The sequence below is a fragment of the Crocuta crocuta genome, unplaced genomic scaffold, assembly GCF_008692635.1.
Source record: "Crocuta crocuta isolate KB4526 unplaced genomic scaffold, BGI_CrCroc_1.0 scaffold348, whole genome shotgun sequence".
NCBI classification, from domain to species: Eukaryota; Metazoa; Chordata; class Mammalia; order Carnivora; family Hyaenidae; genus Crocuta; species Crocuta crocuta.
In genome coordinates, this window is record NW_027529573.1 from 5876625 (window position 1) to 5899079 (window position 22455).

The 22455-nt window shown below is 48.6% G+C and overlaps 1 protein-coding gene across 1 annotated transcript in view; it reads right to left on the reverse strand.

Annotated features, from left to right (window-relative positions):
- Positions 1–22455, reverse strand: part of MYO18B (myosin XVIIIB) — a 240724-nt gene that overhangs the window by 25575 nt on the left and 192694 nt on the right. The window contains 3 exon segments of the mRNA XM_077761677.1: positions 1112–1246; positions 2629–2673; positions 10853–10983. Coding sequence (XP_077617803.1) covers positions 1112–1246; positions 2629–2673; positions 10853–10983 — 311 coding nt within the window.

Below are 22455 nucleotides of genomic sequence, written 5' to 3' on the forward strand. Positions count from 1 at the left end.
ACTCCCCTGATGCATCCTTGCACTCTTGGAGCCTCTCTTTGATATTTTCCGCGTCAAGTTTTTCAGCCTAAGATGATCTGCAGGCATGCGTCAGACATTTGCCATTTGCTGAATATGCCTGAAAGGTTAGTGTGAACTTCCACCCCCTTATTTTTGTAGAAGCAGCCCCCTCCTTCAGAGCAAACACATTTCAAGTCAAGAAGGGATTGTCTGCATTGGCTCCTCAAGTCACTGACTTTTCTTTCAATCTTATCACATTGGTTCTTCTGTTATCTCAAAAGCAGCATGCCTTTCATCTTAATTACATATCTGCTTAATCCATAATTTCTGATGTATGGCCATTAGCTCCTAATTACAAGAGGGCCGTCCTTGAAACAAATGAGCTGAGAGAAACGAGGCTGAAAAACAAGGGCGATGATGGATTTAAGCCCTAAACTAAGGGTGCATCCCGAGGCCCGTTTGTTGAAGGAACCTATTGTTGGCAATCCTACAGATCTGCAAGAGTTTCATCTCAGGCCGCAACTGAATCCATCACCCTCTGTAGTGGGGAAAATATAAAACCTTGACATTCAGAACAAAGCTAAAGTCTCTGAGGGAGAAATTATCCAGCCTTACTGTCAAAGATACTGATTCGCCATTAAAATAACAACAACAACAACAAACTCAAATACAGAAACACTTAAGTGAATATGTTTACGAAAGAAAAATTTAAATCCAGAACCATCCATAAGTGGAAAACAAGTAGGGCTTGCTTTAGATAGAAGGAGACTATAATAAATCCACAGTTATTTAAAAAATGTTCACCACACGCTTTTTAAAAAATCATCTTGAAAACCATGCTGTAGGAAGGGCTGCATTAGATCCTCATCACTTTAACTGTTTAGAGCAGTAAACACAATTATACTTCCTGTTGCACAGATGAGGACATGAAGGCTCAGGGAAGATAATCGAACTGCCTAAAGTCATTCAGCTAAGAAGTGGCAGGGTCATAGCTCAAACTGTCCAAGACTACGCCTACGCTGGAGAAAGTGGAAGACATGAGCAACAATCTTTCAAGGATGAGATTTTTCAAGTTATTGGACATCCAGAGGTAGCAGGGAGATACTCTTACCTGGGGCTGAGGGAGTGGCTGCTGACTGACTGTCGCGAGGGGGTCCTCATGGTATCTGTGGCCAGGGACAGAGTACAACTCAGCCAGGATTGCAGACTCCCTTCTGGCTGGGAGCTGAGGACGGAGACGTTATCTCTAGAACCAGAAGACAGGATGCTGTCAGCACAATGACAACCACAGTAACAGCAATAACTAGATATTAGACCCTAAGCATAAGCCAAGCATGTGTACTGTACATCCATAACGTCAATCAGTGGTCACAACACCATCTCTGAGAGATGAGAACCAGTGCTGTTCCCATTATATAGATGAGAGTAAATGGGATTTGGGGAGGCCAACTTGGGTCTGGCCAAGGTCACCCACCTAGTTAGCGATAAAGTTGTAATGCAAACTCTGGTTTCTCTGGTTCCAGTGCCCATGCTACTAACTGATGCTCTTCCTTGGGGAGATAAACACTCTAATATAGATATTGAGGCAACTCTGATTTTAGAGTAAAATTTGGCATTGAATTTTATACCAAATGATAAGTCCATGGAATATGTCAAGTGTGAAAGTCTTAACTTTTTGCCTGCCTTAACCAGAATGTCTTTGTATACAGAGCCTTTGCTTTTATGTCCCTTAATTCTGAAAGCAGCACAGGGTGAAGCTATGTGGGCCTGTCACTGATGTGGGTACTCAATGATTATTTTGTTTTCTAGTTGATATATTCACTCAACTATATCTATCAATATTTATATCTAAAACTATATATCTATTTTGATATCTGCATCTATATATGCCTATATTGGTATCTGTCTATAAATTCATTTGTTTGTTGATAGCATATTCTATGCCAGGCACCATGGGAAGGTGCTATAAACATGAACCCAACATTGAACTTGTCCTTAAGACTCCACCTTACCACAGTAGACATCTATAGAAATAACCACAAAATAAAGGAGAAAGTTATTAATGCCACAGAAAGGGATAGAAAGTAGAAGAATTAGGAGGGAGCCTTGATTTGCTTTTGGAGGCGTAACGGAATGCATCACATAGTGATAGTTGAGCCACAACTTGTTTCAAGGTCAGGGGTTGGCCATGCAGGGCCTGGTGAAAGGAATTTGAGCAGGAAGGAACAGCATACACATAGGTATGGAGGTTGGAAATGGGCAGGGCATGGATGATATGCAAAATAGGAGTCCTAGCTAGAGTGGGAAGTAAGGGTCAGGTATGTGTGGGCTCAAATGTCAGTCTAAAAAGTCTATTCTGAGGCAATAGGGAGCCATTGAAAGTATTTGATGGGGACAGTGGTATGATAAGTCATGGACTTCTCTGTCTAAAAGGAGTTGTGCAGTTCAGTAATATGTCCCCAGTGCTATATGTTAAGACCGTGGAGTCAGAGCTATCATGGCATTGCTAGTAATTCTCCAAGTGGGTATGCATGTTTCCTCTGCAGACTGGACACAGAGAGCCAAGAGCTCTTGGCTTCGTCCTTGGTTTCAATGTCAACTGCTCAATTCTACTCAGGGTCAACTTACATCTCTTTTCGGCCACTGCTGGTGCAGTCCACTGCCGTCTGGACACTAGGAAGAGACACAGAAAAGAGTCTGTCATCCTTGTGCTTCCAGGGGAAGAACATGGTCTTTGATGTTAGACAAACTTCCAACCTTTGCCCCTGTGTGATCTCAGGCAAGTCACTTGCCTTCTCTGACCCCCCCCCCCCCGCCCCGTGCTCCTTTGTGAAATATGGTGACGAATGGGGTGGAGTTGTGGAGCAGACTAAGCAAGATAACCCTTATAAACATCTTGGCATGGTTCCTGACAAATAAATAGTGTTGATTAAAAGGCGGCAGCCATTATCACTGCTCTTGTTTTAGTATAACCGCGCCGCTATTATTAACAGCGTCATTATTGTCAATAAGCCACGCATTTGCTTTATGTTCTTTGTGAGTGCTAGTGAATCAGACAAGAGGGCAGGTGGCCAGCTTTCCAGGGCATTCTGGGAAACTCCGAGACTAATTACAGTGGTAGCTATTCTTTAGGGAGCATCCCTTCATTCAACAAATATGCTCTACATGTGATCTCCTCTAACCATCCCGCCTCTATCCACTTAGTGAATGAGGAGAATGACACCCTCATTTAAGGTCACATAGCTTTGAATTCCAGGTCTGTAGGAGCTATTAACCTCATGCTCTTAACCAGAATGCAGTTGCCCAGTGTGTGGGTGTAGATATCCAAGCCACACCCTCAGACATCTATGACCTCATTTGAGTCCTGGCTTCACAAGCCAGGGCTGCCCGCTTTGTTCTTTGCATGGAATCTGGAGAATTCCTTCCTTAGAAAACCTGGTTGCTTCTCCAAGGGAGGTACCTGTGGCTCCTTGGTCCCTTCCTTCAAGGATCTGTCAGTGTTGGGGCTCCTATTCATATTTATCTGTCCCCACCAGGCTGCAAAGAGCCCCTCATGACCCAAGAATATGTTTTATTCATCCCTTTAGCCCCAGGGCTCAGGCCAGACCAGAAGTTCTTTCAGACAATGCTTTGTGAATCCAATGAGCTTCAGCCATGGGCTAAATCCAACCTATGAATGTTTTTTATAAATAAAGTTTTACTAAAACACAGCCACACGAACTCATTTCCATTTTGCACCACTGCTTTTGCTCATCATAGCAGAGTAGTTGCAAGAAAGATCATGTGGCCCCCACAGCCTAACATATTTACTTTCTAGCCTTTTATATTTTATTATTTCTTAAAAATTTTTATTCATTTTTGCAAGAGAAAGACAGAGCATGAACGGGGAAGGGGCAGAGAGAGAGGGAGACACAGAACCCCAAGAAGGCTCCAGGCCGCTTGGTCTCTGTGTCTCTCTCAAAATAAATAAAAATAAATTAAAAAAAGAAAAGAATTCTTCCTACTGCCTATCTCCTTGTGTTGGTGTCAGCCCTCAAGCAAAAGCCAGAGCCACGGCTTCCAGAAGCCCTCTCTACCTGTTTCCAGGCATTACTAGCCCTTGGGGCTGTGCCATTCTTGGTGGGTCTCTACACTAGGCCCATATCTTTGTAAATAGTCCCTTTATTAAATCCACTGGGGTGAGCCTCTGGCTCTTGCCAGACTCTGACTATTACAGTAGCTAATCTCAGTGCTGGCTTCTGCCTTAACAGAAAGAACTGGGTTTTCCAAGCCAATATTCTCTATGCGAAATCAGCAGGCAGCAGCCACGACCCACCATTGCTATATCAATGACTGTTATACCCTTTATACCCATGCAGGGAAAAAATGGTGAAGAATCTTAAGAAGCCATCTCGTAAGAGCATAAGATTTCAGTGATCTTTATTTGTGCCTTCTAATCCTGTGACTTTGGAAAAGAACCAGTCATGAGAAATAAAAAGATAGAGGTATGAAGCCCTATGGAAAATAATCCTACGTTTCTATAGAGATTTTAATCTGTGCACTGGTTGCTTTTGCCTGTGAACTCAGTCACTGAATTTTCATGGAACTTCCGAGGTTAAGGTCAAGGTCTGCCAGTCATTCTGCCTGTCGACTTCCTGATGAATTACCATCCAGGCCAAGCGTGATGTCCAGGCTGGACTCCATGGTACCCACCATTTTAGAAGCTCTCAACCTGAGTATGTCTAAAATAAAGAGGCTGGGTGGAGAAGGGCTTCTGGAAGCTGCATCACACGTTACGGTCTGAGAAATTGCAGAAGGCTCTTAACAGCCTCATTCTGAGGTGGTCTTCAGCTTGGGTAGGGGGATGGGACACGCTTTCAGGCAGAAGCAGGTATTTTGTTCTGTGTGAACTGGAGACTCATTGAATCAGATGGGTAGAAATCACCACCAGGTTGACTCTTTAGAAGCCATGGATTACTGGCTCTGACAGACACTGGAATTTTACACCACACTCTACAGAGCCTTTGCATTCTTGGAGACCTCACAGGGGCTCCTAAGGGAAAGACACCAAGTAGGGGGGCTTGACCCCAAGCTTTCATTTCTTTCTGCACTCCATCCTAAGCTAGACTTTTCTATAGGAGTTTGTGTTGGTGTAAAAAAAAAAAAAAGTACGGTTCTACTTAAGAGGGAGTTTGAAACTCACTGACACTTTTATCCTATGAAGAAAGAGTGTGCTGCAAGTTCCATTTTGGCCTATTTTTTTTTTTTACTGTACCTCTTGTCTTTTTTTTATGTTTATTTATTTATTTGACAGAGAGAGAAAATCCCAAGCAGGCTCCCCACCGTCAGTGCAGAGCCCAATGCAAGGCTCAAACCCACAAACTCTGAGATCATGACCTGAGCCAAAATCAAGAGTCAGACGCTCAACAGACTGAGCCCCCCAGGCGCCCCAGTGTACCTCCTATCTTAACGTCAAATGGTGGTAGTGATGGTAATGAAGGCGATAGTGATGGTGATGATGATGATGATGATGATGATTTTGATGTGTTGATTGGGCAAACAGAGGCCCAGGAAGGGCAGAAGACCTGGTCCGAGTCTACTTGGCAGTGCAGCCAGGACAGAGCCTTGTCTCCTGACTAATCAGTGGTTCTCTCTCTCATGTTGGCACACGTGGCTTTTAAAGAACTATGCCAGGCATTTGCGGACAGGGGCTTGCTGCTAAGCAAGATAATTAATGAGATGTCTTCTGTTGTAGTCCTTTAGCATGAGTCTTTGTCAGACAACTCCAGTCTAAACGTACACATGGCCTGGGAAGTAACGCCTGAATGCATCGGCCCTGGGTCACAGTGACCCAGCCACACACTCACCACAGTGACAGGCCAGTTGCTAGGTGGAGAACAAGGGCTGTGATGAGAAAAAGGGGGAAGATGGGGTATGTTGGGCATGACAGCAGAGTTTGCTCAAGGGGAGTGGGGGGGGGGGCAGCCCGAAAATCATGGCGGCCCCTTTGCTTGCTGTGTGAGCCCAAGCCAGATCCTCAACTTCTTGAACTCTCCAGTGTCCTCATCCATAAACTGGGCACCCGCCTCAACAGTTGTAAGACAAGTAGGTGGTGTGGCCTGGCCCAAAGTGGGTCCTTAGCAAAGAGTGCCGACCAACCCAATTGCCATCATTTCTTCTAAGGCGGGAAGAGGTAAAATAGGTTGGAGTCCTGACTCCCCGTGAACCCCACTAGTTCCTGGATCCAGGCCTTCCAGGCTAGAAGGACTCTGGGAAGGCCAGATGGCCTCTCTGGCATCATTTAAACATGCGCTACCCTGCACTAGGGCGCCATGTTGTAATTGGAATGGGGCACCAACTTTCTCAGAGCAAAGGAGAGATGCTTTGAGTCTGCATATTGTTAACAGTCTGGCCGGAGCCCGAGGCCCACTAATAAATAAAGTAACTCAAAATTATGCCTGTGGTGGCAGCTGCCATCTTTGGTTTGACCCACATCTTCCTATTCTTACTACAGCCTAATTTGACCCAGGCTGAGGAACACGCAACCCACACACGACACAGCAACAGAAGGCACCTTTCTAGAGCCTTGGTCTCTGAATTGATACACTCCCAGCTGACCTAGGAACCAGAGGTCATCCATCGGCTTCTCCACACTCCCCCCGCCCCACCCCCAAGCCCCCAGAAAGGTAACAGGCAGAGCAGCCCCAGATTCTGGGGCAGGAACAGATGGGGCCGTCAGCTGACGCATCTCTCCCTTCAGGAGTAACGAAGGTGCTCCACGCCCCCTGGGGAACAGCCCGAAGCACTTCCCCCATTCATCAGAGAAGGCTGACGCCTCGTTTGAAGTCACAGCGCAGAGTGCGCGTGCAGGAAGGCATGGGTTTCAATGCCGCCGCACAGGCTACCTGGCTTTGTGGGCACGTAACCACGTTTCCAGCCTGGAAGGCCCGTTACACTTGGATTGAATTCCCAACATGGGGAAATGTGACTTTTTAAAATTTGAACAAGTCTCTTAAAGAACCTTACCTCCAGCGCGCGTGCACACACGTTCTTTCTCTCTCCCCGCCGGGTGGGTGTGAGTCCTAATTGAGCGCTCAGTTTGGAGAGGTCCCTCGGGCTCCCATCCAAACCTCATACCCCAGGAGATGAGACAATTAAGAAGCAAGTACAGTGCGGAGCCGTCAGGACGGGGGAAGAGGAGGAGACGCTGGCACCCCGGGGAGGAGCTGGGGCCCTGAAGCCTGGCAGGGCATGACTTTAATTGCTGATAATCATGTTAATTGCAGCGTGGCCAGGGGACAAGGTTTGTGCCATATCAATTCTCCAAAATGTGTTGAGACTTCTTTGTGGGCAATTCTCCCCACCCCAGGGTCCCCCCATTCTCATGGCACTGGTTAAGTCTCTGTTCTGTGGCTGGGTCCAATCCAAGTCACAGGACAGAGAGTCAGGACCGAGTCCTGTGAGACAGAAGGTCATGAAAACGCAGACAGGAAGATGGGGTTCAGATGGGATTCCCCGGGGACCCAGGATCTGGAGCTCAGGAAAGTAGGATCAGAACAGAGGGTGAGGATGAGGCTTTTCACCCGGAACGGAAAGAGATAAGCGTGCCTCCTATCAAGATGAGGGTGAGGGCAGGGTCCCTTTAAGATTGGAGTGATGTCTGTGACCCTCTGTGACCTTCCCACCAGGATCTCACTCCCCAGTCAAGGGAATGTACACCTTCCTTCCTGTCACACCTCTGCTGAGCCTATACCCACACCTGCAAGCGCAACCCTGTGCCTCTTTCCAGTTTTGTTATTTTTATAACTTTCATTGATTTTGCTGATAACTTTCATGTATTAGAAAAGCAATCTTAACACCCAAAAACCAACTAATCCAATTAAAAGTGGGCAGAAGACAGTAACAGACATTTCTCTAGAGAAGACCTACAGATGGCCAACAGATACATGAAAAGGTACTTAACATCACCGATCATCAGAGAAATGCAAATCAAAACCACAAGGAGGGGGGCGCCTGGGTGGCTCAGTTGGGTAAGTGACCGACTGCAGCTCAGGTCATGATCTCACGGTTTGGGAGTTCGAGCCCTGCGTCGGGCTCTGTGCTGACAGCTTGGAGCCTGGAGCCTGTTTCGGATTCTGTGTCTCCCTCGCTGCCCATCACCTGCTCTCTCTCTCTCTCTCAAAAATAAATAAACACTAAAAAAAAAATCAGAATGAGGCAGCACCTCACCCCTGTCAGAATGGCTCAAATCACAAACACAAACGAGTCGGCGAGGATGTGGAGAAAAGGGAACCCTCTTGCACTGTTGGGAATGCCAACTGGTGCGGCCACTGTGGGAAACAGTATGGAGGTTCCTCAAAAACTTGAGAATAAGAACTACCCTATGATCCAGAAATCGCACTACTGGGTATTTACCCAAAGAATGCAAAAACATTTATTTGAAAGGATAATGCACCCCTGTGTTTATAGCAGCACCATTTACAATAGCCAAATTGTAACAGCAGCCCAAGTGTCCAGCAATGGATAAATGGATAAAGAAGAAGTGGTGTATGTATACACTGGACTAGTACTCAGCCATAAAAAATAATGAAATCTTGCCCTTGGCAATGACAGGGATGGAGCTAGAGAGTATGATGCAAAGTGAAATAAGTCAGAGAAAGACAAATGCCACATGATTTCATTCATATGTGGAATGGAAAAAACAAAACAAATGAGCAAAGGAAAAAAAAGAGACAGACACGCATACAAATCAAGAAATAGATTCTTAACTACAGGAAACAAACTGGCGAGTGCCAGAGGGGAGGGGTATGTGTGTGGGGATGGGAAAATAGGTGATGGGGACTAAGCACACTTGTCATGACAAATGCTGAGTGATGTACAGAATGGTTGGATCATTATATGGTACACCTGAAACTAATAGAACACTGTGTGCTAACTATACTGGAAGTAGAATAGAAACTTGCAAAAAGAAAAGAAAAGCAATCTCTTGCTTCGCAAGTAAAAATGGTTCAAAAGTTTTGCTCCTCGGTGAAAGAAAAAAAGTACTAGTATATACCAGCATTAATTCAAATTATAATTAATGCAAAAGCACTAATGTTTCTTTTAATGGAAGAACCAGCCCAAGCGTCAGGTGGGTTATATCGACAATCGGGTTTATAATCACAGATGTGACTGTGTCAGGACACTAAGAAAACTGCAGGGGAGGGCAGTGCATGGGACAGGTTGACATTACACGTCTCTGAGCAGCGTATGACCAGCCCAGAACCGCATCAACGAAAGGATGGGTTCGCCTTCTAAAAACAGGTATACAGGGGCACCTAGGAGGCTGGTCGGTTGAGTGTCCGACTTCGGCTCAGGTCATGATCTCACAGTTTGTGGCCTCGAGCCCCGCAACAGGCTCTGTGCTGACAGCTCGGAGCCCGGAGCCTGCTTCAGATTCTGTGCCTCCCTCTCTTCAAAAGTTTTAAAAAATGTAAATAAGCTTGAATCAAACAAAATTTTAGGTCACCAGTAATGCCTTTCATCAGAATGTTGGCGTGTTTCCTTCTGGGCTTTTCTTCCCCTTAACTAGGCATGGTCCGCTCTACCGGCTCCTCCCACTGGCTAAACCGCAGCTGATTCGCACGCTATTTCCCTCACCGCCCAGCTCACGTCTACACTTCCTGCAGGTCAGCAGCTGTCCCTGTTTCACCTGTTAGGAGGGGCGACAGGCAAAGGTCTAGGGTAGCAAATGCAGCAGCCCTGGGTTCTAACTCGCTCCGTGGTGCTAATTTGCTGTGTGACCTTGAACTGCTCCGGGGTCCTCGCGCAAGTGGAGAGGGCTGCTCTCTATGGCCTGATAGTTGGTCATCTGGCTGCCATGCACACCATCGCCCACAGAGACAAAGTCCACAAGGGACACCAGTGGCCGATGCAGCCCACCCCATGCAGGTGTGTGTAAGGAGGGCACGCACCTGAAGGTTAGGTCAAGGCGCCCTGTTTCTTCCCAAAGCAATCGCAAAGGAAACGATTTTTGCCAGCCAGGCTTGGTGGCAGAGGCTGGACAGGGACAGGCAGTTGTGGGTTCCAGAAGTAACGCGGCAAGGTTCCAAAGGCAGCTTTGGGGGACAGGACACTATGGGCCCCCTGCAAGGGCTGGACAGCCTGGGCCCCTGTGGCCACCTGGGACACCCCAAATTCCCTCCAGCTGAACTGCCCACCCCTGGCCTGTGGCAGCTGGAGACTTGAGTGGAGGTGGTAGGAAGCAACCTGTCTTCTGAGAAAGGACAGAAGCCCTGACATTGAACTTGAGACGCCTGGCCTATCACCTGCTGGCTCATCTTGCCTCCTTGAATCAGTCATTGCTTCTGTGAAGTGATGTCCATTTCCGCGCACGAACACGGCGCGTACACAGAGCGCATGAACTGCTCTAAGTGATGTCCATCTGACTCTGACAGTCCTACGCGGTAGGCAGTGGGCTGTGCCCACGGAACGTCCACCTGCCCGTCAAGAGTGCTCAGCAACTGGCCATTTCACATGGTTGGTTTGAAGTGTTATGTCCACTTTACACGTGAAGGAAGTGGGCCCAGATCGGACGTGTAACTGGCCACGATTATGAACTGGAGCCCACTTTGCAGGCACTCCCCAGGGTTTTCCATGAAGGCTCAGAGAGCTGGATCTGGCGGTTTCCGTGGCAACCAGGAGATGCTAACTCCGGAGGGGAAGCAAGCGTCCTGTCCCTCCTCACACGAGCCAGCCAGTTATCCCTCCCACCATGAAACGCATCCGGGTCTCCCCGCATCTGCGGCTCCCCGGAGGACCTGTGACCAAAGGCTGCAGAATACCCCAGGGCACAGTACAGCAGGTGCACCCGCCGCCCACCCCCGGGGGTTACCTCTCTGTGTCGCTGTCGCTGGATGCCACCTCCTCCAAAGCTGCCTGCAGGTCGGCAATCCGCCGGATGGACGTCTCCAGGTCTGTCTGGAGCGTCTGTCTCACCGCTGCCAGCTCCTCCACATACTTCTCCTGAAGGCAGAGACCACAAGCACACGTTGGCCTTGTGCAAGACACACACTGGGCTGAGTCGAGTGCTCACGGAGCACCTAGTACATGGTGGGTGCCCCCTGAGGTGTTCACTCTGCACAGATGGGCTTATGAACGCTCAGATAGATGCTCTGAACTTTACAGAGAACAGGATGTTTTGGGGGGCTACCGGGGCACGGCCCACGGCAGAGCTCACCCATCCACGCTGGAGTTCTGAGCCCAGGGTGTCCGGCCCCAGAGCCACGCTTGGAATCTGCACCCCCGACTTTGCACCAGGCAGTGCACCTCGAATGGACGTGTGAATGCATGGACCAATGTATGTTTCACGGAACGGTCACTGCAGCTGGTTCTGGAAGCCGAGTCTGCCTCGGGGGTGGAACTGGAGTGGGAGATCGGTGTCGGCTGGGGAGCAGACAAGAATGGTTCGTGGGGCCCCTGGGTGCCGCAGGCAGGTATGCATCCCACTCTTGATCTCGGCTCAGGTCCTGATCTCACGGTTTGTGAGGTCCAGCCCCATGTCAGGCTCTGTGCTGGCAGTGCGGAGCCTGCTTGGGATTCTCTCTCGCTCTCTGCCCCTGCCCCACTCAAGTGTGCACACTCTCTCTGTCTTTCTCAAAATAAATAAACTTTTTTTAAAAAAAAAAGAATGGTTCCCTTTCAACTCGGCCATGCCAACTCTCCCACCTTTGCATCCTCAGAGGCTGCAAGATGGACAGGCAGACAGTCCAGCGGGGCTCCTCCCAGAGCACGCTGACACCACTTTCATTTACTAAGGTCTTTCTGTGCCTGGCACTGGGTTGAGCGTCTTGCCCTCATGAACTCCCTTCCTGCTCACCAGCCCGGCAGGTGGCTCACCATCGTTGCTCCCATTTCACAGACGAGAAACTGAGGCCCAGGGAATCAAAGGCTTGACGGCAGTGCTGGAACTCCAGCTCGGTGCATCTGACTCTCCTCCGAGGGCTTATCTCTCTCACCTCTGACACTACCCTAATCGGATTCTGTCCAGACTCAGGAAAACCTCTGCCTTCCATTTGCAACAGATTTCACCCACCCCCTACCTTTATTGCAAAGATTATCAACTGAGGGTGATTTTGCACCCCCCCCACCCAGGGACACTGAACGATGCCTAGAGACATTTTTGGTTGTCACAACTTGGCAGGGCGTAGGGGGTGCTACTGGGATCTTGCAGGTGGAGACCAGGGATAGCGCCCAGCATCCTATAATGCACAGGACGGCCCCCTCCGCAGAGCATTACCTCGCTCAAATGTCCACAGTGCCCAGTCTGAGAAACCTCGGGTTAAGCCCAGAAGCCCACCCTCCAGGAGGTAATCCCAGGAGGAATCAATCAAAAGGCAGAGTAAGATCTGTGTAGGATGCTTCAAGCAGAGGTGTTAAGGAAGGGGGAGGCTGAAAGCAGCCACATGGCCCAACAACAGGGAACGGTTAGGGGAGTCATGGTGTGCCACCTTGATGCTCCTGGGCAGACATTCACATTAGGAATAAGGGCCGTGGCGGCGTGGAATGCTTCTGCGGGATGATGGTAAGCAAACGGCACAGGACAGAGGAATGGTGTGTCCCTGTCTGTCTGCAAATAACACGCATGCAATTGGAAAAACACTTAGGAAGTTGGTAACATTTACAGATGAGGATGAAGGGAGGGGGGTGTTACAGACAAAATTTTTCTTTTAAGCTGTTCTAAAGGATTATTTGTCAACTTTTAAAAAATATTTTAAATTAATGTTTATTTTAGAGAGAGAAAGAGAGACAGACACAGAGTGTGAGCAGGGGAGGGGCAGAGAGAGAAGGGAAGACAGAGACTCCAAAGCAGGCTCCAGGCTCCACAGAGCCCAATTCAGGACTCGAACTCATGGACTGTGAGATCATGACCTGAGCCGAAACCAGACACTTAACTGACTGAGCCACCCAGGTGTCCCTTGTCGACTGTTGTTTTAAGGAACACATCTACACCAACAGCTGAGGGTGGGGAAGATTTAGGGTCAGGGGCGCCTGGGTGGCTTAGTCGGTTAAGCGTCCGACTTTCGCTTAGGTCATGATCTCGCGATTCGTGGGTTCGAGCCCCGCATCGGGCTCTGTGCTGACAGCCAGCTCAGAGCCTGGAGCCTGTTTCAGTCTGTGACTCCCTCTCTCTCTGACCCTCCCCTGCTCACGCTGTCTCTCTCCTAGAAATAAATAAAATACTAAAAAAAAAAAAAAAGATTTAGGGTCAGACCTAAGCACAGTCCCCAGATGTCCATTTAACTTACTCGCTGTGCAACCTCAAACAGCTTACAGCCCCTCTCTGAGCCTGGGATTGTTTTCTTTGTGTTGTGGATGAAGAAATGGAGGCCAGTGAAGGCACTCAAGGCAATACGATGCAGAGCCTGGATGTAAAGACTGCTCTTGCCCGTGCTCCCAGACCAATGATCTTTCTGGGGCTACATGTGCCCCCGCCTCCAGTGGAAGTCAGGGAGGGCCAGGGCTGCTCCCCAATCACAGGGACTGCACAGCTCTCCTTTGCAGAGCGGCTCAGCCATTTGTGTTTATTGTGAGTCTGTGCCTTTCATCTGACTTGAGTTTTTTCCAGTTTTAGCGAGAGAGAGAGAAAGAGAGAGGAGGCAAAACCCGAGAAGCCCAAGGGCTGAGCAGAGCTGAGCAGAGAAGCGGCACGGAGAATGGCAGCAGGGGTGACAGGCAGCTGGCAGTGCACTGTAGTTGATGGAGGCTGCCGGCTGTGAGGTCCCCATCTTGGTGCTGACAAGGTGAGAGACAGTCCGAGGCAGGGGCCCCCAGGCAGGAGGCCAGCAGGCTGTCAGAGGACACAACACACAGTGGGGGCCGGCTGAGGAGGTCCTTGCCTCTGGACGCCCACGTGGCAGCTCCTAACAACACCCAGAGAAATGGCCGGCTGCGAAGTCCCTGTGGCTTGCGGGAGCGCTCATCCGAGCTCAGCCCCTTCCTAGGGCGACAGAATCGACCACCTTCTCCCAGGAGACGGCGTATCTGCATCTTCGTAAGACACGGAGGTGCTACCCTGAGTCCGCGACTGGGCCGTCTTAGGCAGGTGGCGAATGTTTTTTGGGAGATGAGGGAAGCGAGGCCCGAGCAGTGGGATGGCTTGTGGGAGGCCATGGAGCCGGGAGAGGACAGACCTGAGATGGGCGGCCAGGTCTCAGGTTTTGCTGGTAACAGCTCTTTACAGCTCGTGGGCTCTAGGGATGAGAAGAGAGCATGGAGGTGCCCTTCCAGCTGTGCGCGGGTGAGCGATGCCCATGTGATGTCACACAGAGGGAGCAACAGCGGTTAGTCTCAGCCCTCATGAAGCCCCCTGGCGAGCAGAAGACAGGGCCACCAGGGACGGGCACGGTGTCTCAGGGGTGCTAAGCAGGCAGGCAGAGGCGAGGAGGAGCTGAGATAAATCGAATCTGGAATATCATGAAAGACAAAGTAGCGTCTGGACCCACGGCACGGGGGTTCAAATCCCAGCTCTGCCACTCGCTGGCTGTGTGATCTGTAGCAAGTTACTCAACCTCTCTGGTCTCCAGAGAGGAAAGGCTTGGCCAGTGCTGGCACTGCTATCATTTAATTCTTAGAGGAGAATGAGGAGTGACTGGAGCAGGGGTCGCATTGCCGAGGTTTATCAAGGTCAAAGGCAGATAAGGGCTCTGGGCCCAAGGGATTTTCAGTGCCCTGCAGAGGATGGATGTGGATGAAAACCACAGGCAGCATAGGGGATGATTTAACTAGGTAGAGCGAGGAGAGCTGTGAGCAAGTAAAGCATCCATGGGGGCAGCCGGGTGGCTCAGTCCACTAAGTGTCTGACTTTCTTCTCAGGTCATGAGCTTACAGTTTCATGGGTTCGAGCCCCGTGTCAGGGTCTGCACTAGCAGCGTGGAGCCTCCTTGGAATTCTCTCTCCCTCCCTCTCTGCCCTTCCCCTGCTTGCGCTGTCTTTGTCTCTCTCAGATAAAACATCGACAAAAAAGAAACCCACCCACAGATAAGGGTATATATGGACCAAGGACGGAGCCCAGGGACTCACATCAGGCCAGTGGGCACACCTCACGGAGAAGTCTGGAGTGTGTGCAGTCAGTAATCAGCAAATCTTTCCTGCTTCAACTTCGAAGCCTAGTAGTGTCTGCCGACCACAGAGAGCAAGCCGTTAGGGGACTGGGTGCAGTGCCCGAACAGTGTTCCCGGGGCGGACAAAACAACACCCCTGCCCGAGATGAGTCGGGAGACAAGAAGAGGGAGACACAGGAAGGGAGCACAAGGGAGGCGCCCCCTCTCGCGTCTGGGAGTCTGGGGCCTTCTTCCGCCCTCCATGACATCTGATTAACAGGGCTTGGGACGGCACTGGGACTGCCGCATGCAAACGGGGTTGTGCTTTGAGGCCAAGTGTGAAGCTGGGCTTCACTATTATTATCTCTCTTTGGCGACCTGAAGTGTGAAGAAGTTGGGGGAGAAATTAGGATGTGAAACTATTCAGATAGTAAGATGTATCCAGCAGAAACCCGCTAATAAATGTGTGCCCATGTTCATCGATAGCTGTAATATAGCGATATACACACTGTAATAACACACAGCATATATTACATAGATGCATTATATATTCATTACATGTATGTGTATGTATGTTTAGATACCATTCATTCATCCCATAAACATTTCTGGAGCACCTACTGTGTGCCAGCACTGATCTACGCACAAGTGATGCAGGTTAAGTCCTAACTTTTCTATGAAGCTTCCATTCTTGCAGGGACCTAATCTATCTGTATTGCCAGGTGTTCAGAACGTAGCAGGCACTCAGTATATGTTTGGGGATTGAATGAATGGTGTTATAGCATGACTCTAAGTGGTGAATGAAGGAGGGGCCTGGGGATTATACTCATTGTTGCGTACATAACACCATGCACAGAGAGATAAATACAGTAAAAGTAGTGTGTGTGCTTGCTGACCTTCCCAGCATCGCTTAAGAGAATCATTAACCCTTGTTAAACTTCTAAGCTACTCCCCCTGGAACATGCCACATAGAGCTACCCGGGTGGGAGGTCGTTCATACGATAATTAGTAGCTACAATGAAAATCATCTCCTCCTGTGATGTTCAACTGCAGGCTAATATTTAAAACCATTGTTTGTTTTCTCTGCCCAGGGCATCTTTAGCGGACCATCTCCTGTCTGCAAATGCACAGGACTCACACATCAGTTACTGCAGCTCTAGAGGCTCTAGAATTTTCCAATTCACGTTGCCTAGTTTATATTGTAGATCAGGCTATCTCAAAACATCTCCTAAACATAATGAAAACTCACTTTGCTTTCTCTGATGCCCTAAAGACAAACAGAAATGTTATGTTACAGAGCCCATCCCCTCAAAAAAACTTATACACAAATACATATGCTATTACAAATACATATAAATACTCACAAACATGCGTGCACATGCATATATTCAGATGCACATGCGTGAACGTTCCCAGTCTGACATATAGCACATACTTAATAAATATTTGTTTAATTAATTACTACTTGAGTATATTTATTTCTATTTTCTCACGTGGGCAGGTCCTCTGCTAAATGTATGAAATGCCTCATCTCACATAATTTTTATGAGAACCCTCAAAGTCAAGTGCAACACAGGCACATACAAAGTAACCTGAGAACATTACAACAAAGTAATGGCAGAGTTATTATCTCAAGTGGTGAGATGTCAGGTGACTTTTGTTTTGTCTTTTTATACTTCTCCAGACGTTCTGCAAAGAATATGGATGACTTCTCTTATCAGAATTTTAAAAAATATAACATTTTATTTCTGCCTACGCTGCAAGGAACAATCCCCTAGGCCACCTGCTCAGTGCCTCCCATGGCAGCCTCATTAGCCCCATTTTACAGGTGAGCAGGCTGAACCTCAGAAAGGTTAAATCATTTGCCCAAGGTCGTGCACCCCAGACACAGTGATCTACAGCTGGACCCAGGGGTCCTGACGCCAGCCCATAGCTCTCGTCCCCTTTGCCTCTAATCGCTCCTGCTTTATCCAAGGATGCTCGTGTCTCCAGAGGTGGGAGGAATCTTCTCAGAAAGAAATGATGAGATGATGAGAAACTGCCATTGTTTCATTCAAATTGTTCCAGGGTCCCTTGCCTGGGAGAAGTGAGGCTGTGGGGCCCAATAAAAGCCCTGTGGACTGTGCCCTCGCTAGAGTTCCGTGGCCATATTGGCAATGGAGCAAGCCTTAACACAGAGTTTTCAGTCTCAATCTGGCAAAGGAAAGACTTGGGGTACCCAGCAGAACCCCCCAAATTAAGCACCAGATTCACTTACTTAAGATTGAAAAACAGCCCAACCTTCAGCAACAAAAGGGACTAGGGATAAAGTGGTCATCACTATGCAAAGTCCCTTTCTTCATAATTCTCCTGCAAATTAATTATTTGAGTCTATGTTTATCATGTGGTAATAGACACAGAGAGACTCATCAAAGATCCCAAAGTCACACAGCTAGAAGGTGACAACCGGATGCAAGCTCAGAGCTGCCTGTTTCCAAAGAGTCAGTAAATACCTAACAGCTCCTTCCGCCCTTTCCTGCACCCGCAGCAGGCATGTCCAATCGATCACTGCATACACCCAGTCAATCTAGGGCTAGAGTCCCTCTATGAAACACCAAGCTAAGCACTTCTTCCAGTGGCCCATCTACCCAGCGTCAACCGGCACTCCCAAAGCCGCCACACCTTAAAAGACCCAAATCTTCCTGGAAATGCCTCCTGAATCCTCAAAGAAGAGACATATTAGTTGGCAGACAAGAGGGCCATTTCTCCTTGAAAACTGGTAAGTGCTCTGTGGAAACAGACCCTGGTGGGGGGTTGTGGGGAACAGGCAAGTTAACAACAACGTGGAAGCAGCAGGAGACATGAAATGCCCGTGTGAATTTTGAGGAATTCTTAATCCTTCCTTTCTTTCAGTTCCTCATCTGGTAAAATGCAAGTATTATTCCCTGACAAAAGACCATTGCAAGAAACAAATGAAATCCTGTACAGCCGCGTACATCTGGTCTACCTAATACGTGGGCACACGACTGATACATAACAAAATGTCCTTCTTTCTAAGTAAAGACTCAGAAGGTATGAAGCCTGAAGGTATCGCATAGCAAAGACGGCCTCATTTTTCAGAAAATGTAGTTTATAAGCCTGTTGCGCCTTTTTTGTTGAAACTGGGAGGATTTAATACAGTACCTCAAAGGAGCCTTTATCAGTCAGGAAAATAGAAACCGCTCTAGATCATTCAAACAAAAGAATTTAATACAGAGAATTGGTTATTCAGGTGATAGAAAAAGGTGAGAAGCCAGGACAGATTAGCAATGGCAGGAATGAAGTGCAACCTAGGGCTTGAAGGACAAATCAGAATGTTGGGCCATCCAACCGGAGGCTGCCTGGTGGCAGGTGGCTTCATGGGAGGGGGCATCCCTAAGAGAAACTGGAATTACAGTCTCAGCTGCTGCCAGGGATGCCCACCAAGGCAGTGCAAGAAAGGGAGAAATATCCTGGCTTCTCTCCTTCCCCTGCTCTTCGGTTGTCCATTGCTGCCTTTCATTGGTCAACCTTTGGTCAATGAAAGGCAAGAAAACTTGAAAACCTAGTTTCCTACAATTTAGTTTTATTTTTTTAATGTTTATTTTTTAAAGACAGAGAGACAGAGACAGAGGGAGAGAGACAGAGCATGAGCAGGGGAGGGGAAGAGAGAGAGGGAAACACAGAATCCGAAGCAGGCTCCAGGCAATGCGCCATCAGCACAGAGCCCCATGCGGGGCTCGAACTCACGGTCCGTGAGATCATGACCTGAGCCGAAGTTGGACGCTTAACCGACTGAGCCACCCAGGTGCCCTAGATTCCTACAATTTAAAGTCAAGAAAAGAAGGAGCAGGGATATATCTGAGAGGAAAAAGGAGAATCACAGGCACAGAGTACACACATATCCAGGCTCAACCCGGGCTTCATTATGAAAGACAGGTGTTCTCAGTTTGTAAAAAGTCATCCAACTATATACTTGCAAGATCTGCACACTTTTATTTCTATCTCTTTATATATTTATATCTATATAAGATATAAGTATTTATATAGATACAGAGATATAAATAAATAGATGTATAAATATGTACATTTCAAGAAAAAAGTTCTAAGAAATCCACAGTTACAATTTTCAAGTGTTACAGAATCAAATGCTGGATTACAACCCCCTGGTCTGTATTAGTTATTTATGGTTACATAACAGATTGCCTCAATACCTAATGTTTTGAAATAGCAATGATCATTCGTTACCGCTCTCACGGTCTCCTGTGGATCAGGAATTCAGGAGTGGCTTGTCTGGCTCAGAGTCTGTGGCAGAACGAATCACAGCCTCCAAAGCCATCCACAGCCTAATCCCAGCTACATGTGAATATGTTCATTTACATGGCAAGAGGAACTTGGCAGGTGTGATTGAATTAAGGATCTTGAGATGGGGAGGTTATTTCTGGAATATCCGGACGAGCCCTGGATGTCATCAGAAAGACCCTTACAAGAGGACGGCGGGAGGGTCAGTGGGGAAGAAGGCAGCAGAATGATGGCGGCATCTTACTGGAGTGAGGCAGCCAGGAGCCAAGAAGTTCTGGCTGCTTCCACAAGCTGAGAGAGGCAAGGCATGCGTTGTCCTGGGGGCCTCCAGAAGGGACCAGCCCTGTTTGCGCCTTGATTTTAACCCCTTAAGACTTATTTTAAACATCTGACCTCCAAATCAATAAGAGGATAAATTGTGTTACTTTAAGCTGCCAAGTTTGTGGTAATTTATTGCAGCCACAAAAGAAAACTAATCCAGGATCTGTATTAGTGAAGGTGTCGACCAGCACACGGTTGGCTGAAGGTTTGACTGAACCTGGAGGGTCCCTTCCAAGAAGGGACTGACACGGCTGTTGGCCGGAGGCTTCAGTTCTCTGCCACAAGGGACTTCACCGAGCTGCCTGAGTGTCCTCCTGACGTGGCGGTGGGTGTCCCAGACACGTGATCCAAGACAGCCGAGGGCAAATGCCAAATCCTTCGGATAACCTAGCCTTGGAAGTGGCAACGTATCATCACTACCGACCATCTCTTGACCACACAGACCAACTCTGGTGCAATACGGGAGAAGGCTACGCGGGGGTGTGAATGCCGGAGACTGGGATCGTGGGGTGCCATCTTGGAAGCCGAGTGACACGGTAACACTGGAAGTTCTTCATGTGTAAGCTCCATCTCAAGGGACCCCACTACCCACAAAGGGAAACACCATAGCCACCCTGAACCTCTTCCCATTTCTAGAAACTCATCTGTTTATAGGTTGAACTGTGTCCCTCCTACCTCCCAGATTGGTTGAAATCATAATCCCCGGTCCCTCAGAATGTAGCTGTATTTGGAGACAGGGTCTTTACAGAAGTAATCCACTTAAATGAGTTCATTAGCTGGCCCTCATCCAATATGACCGGCGTCCTTATAAGAAGAGGGAAATTCGGAAAGGGACAGACACACACAGAAGGGACACGATGAGAAGACACACAGGGAGGGTGCCCAGGGTTGACAGGAGATCCCAGTGATGCATCTACAAGCCAAGCAACATCAAAGATGGCCGGCAAACCGCTGGAAGCTAGGTGAGAGGCACGGAGCACGTCCCTCTCTAGCACCGACAGGGGGAGCATGGCCCTGATGACACCCGCATCTCAGACCTCTGCCTCCAGACCTTGAGACAGTTCTGCTCTTCCCAGACACTCAGTTTGGAGCGCTTTGCCATGGCAGCCCTAGCACACACTAATAGGGCACCATGTGACCTTTTATTTGTCTTTTAAACACCATTTCTTCTCCTTTCTGGCTCCAACAGGGTTCCCTATCAAGAATTTAGGAAATAAAGTGGCAAGAAAAAAGTCCTTTAAAAATGCCCTTAAGTCTGTTACTTGGGGACAACCCCCCTGAAGGACTAAGTCTGTGTCTTTCCTGTGTTCACCTCTGCACGTGCGTATAGATACACCTATTTAACACACGCGGGTGAAGTGGTTTGATAGGAAAGGTAGTATGGAGTTCGCCATGCAGACGAGCGGGGGAGCCTGGGAACCCCCACCTCCCCCCCCCGGCTCACCCCCCCCCCAAGATTCCCCGTTATCTTGAGATAGAAGGGCTCGGGACTCCAGGCACCTGCTTGCAGCCCTCCTTCTCCCTGCTCGTTTTCCTAACTGATTATTTTTAAAATGCCCCCCAGCTATTGCCCAAACGCCTTTAAAGCATTCTGGAAAATGAACATTTAGCAGGCTGGGGCTGTTCAACATCTAGATGATGATTTTCCAGCCTGCAAAAGGTCAAAGCTGTGTGTGTTGTGTACATGCACACATCACCAATGCATCCATGGACACACACAGCATCTACCTTGAAGTATCTAGGCTCCAGCAGGCGGACACCTGGCCAAGTCGCTGGGCCACTCCCTGGGTGGTCAGGGCAGAGCTAGAACCCGGGCTTTTCTACTAGGTCCTCTCTCTGTCAGAAAATGAGCTCCTCTCTGGGCGTCTGGGTGGCTCCGCGGGTTAAGCGTTTGACATCGGCACTCAGGTCATGATCTACGCTTTGTGAGTTCAAGTCCCACGTTGGGCTCTGTGCTGACAGCTCGGGAGCCTGGAGCCTGATTCGGATTCTGTGTCTCCCTCCCTCTTTATCCCTCCCCCGCTCGCGCTCTGTCTCTGTCTCAAAAGTAAATAAACATTGGGGCGTCTGGGTGACTCAGTCAGTTGAGCATCTGACTTCAGCCCAGGTCATGATCTCACGGTTCGTGAGTTCAAGCCCCGCATCGGGCTTGCTGCTGTCAGTGCAGAGCCCACTTCTGATTGGATCCTCTTTCCCCCTCTCTCTGCCTCTCCCCTACTTGTGCTCTCTCAAAAATAAATAAAACATTAAAAAAATAAATAAAAATAAAAAAAAAAAAGAAGGATGTGAGCCTCTCTCTCTACATTTTCTTTTTCACACACTTAGGACCAGGAGTCACTTTTGCCTAAACACTGGCCCTACCACCGGGCAATAATGGGACTGGGGCTCCCATGGTGAGGAGGGGGCTTTGTACTTGATTCTTGGGGGTCCCAAGTTTCCCCGGAGGGTCCCAAGTGGGGGAGGGCACAGACTCCATTGCTGGCACTAGACCCTCATAAAAGGAATGTGGTCGAGGGTCTGAGACCAGTGGGTGGGGACAGCCAGGAAGAGGGAGGTGATCAGGCTTCTAGGCACAGGTGTACAACTCTGCCGCGAGTCTTTGCATCACAAGCTTTGCAAATTAAATTAAATTAAGTTTAATTAAATTTAAATTTAAATAGGGGCACCCAGGGGGCGCCTGGGTGGCTTAGTCGGTTAGGCGTCCGACTGTCGCTTAGGTCATGATCTCGCGGTTTGTGNCCCACCTCTCTAAAAATTCCTTACAGCTCTAGCTATT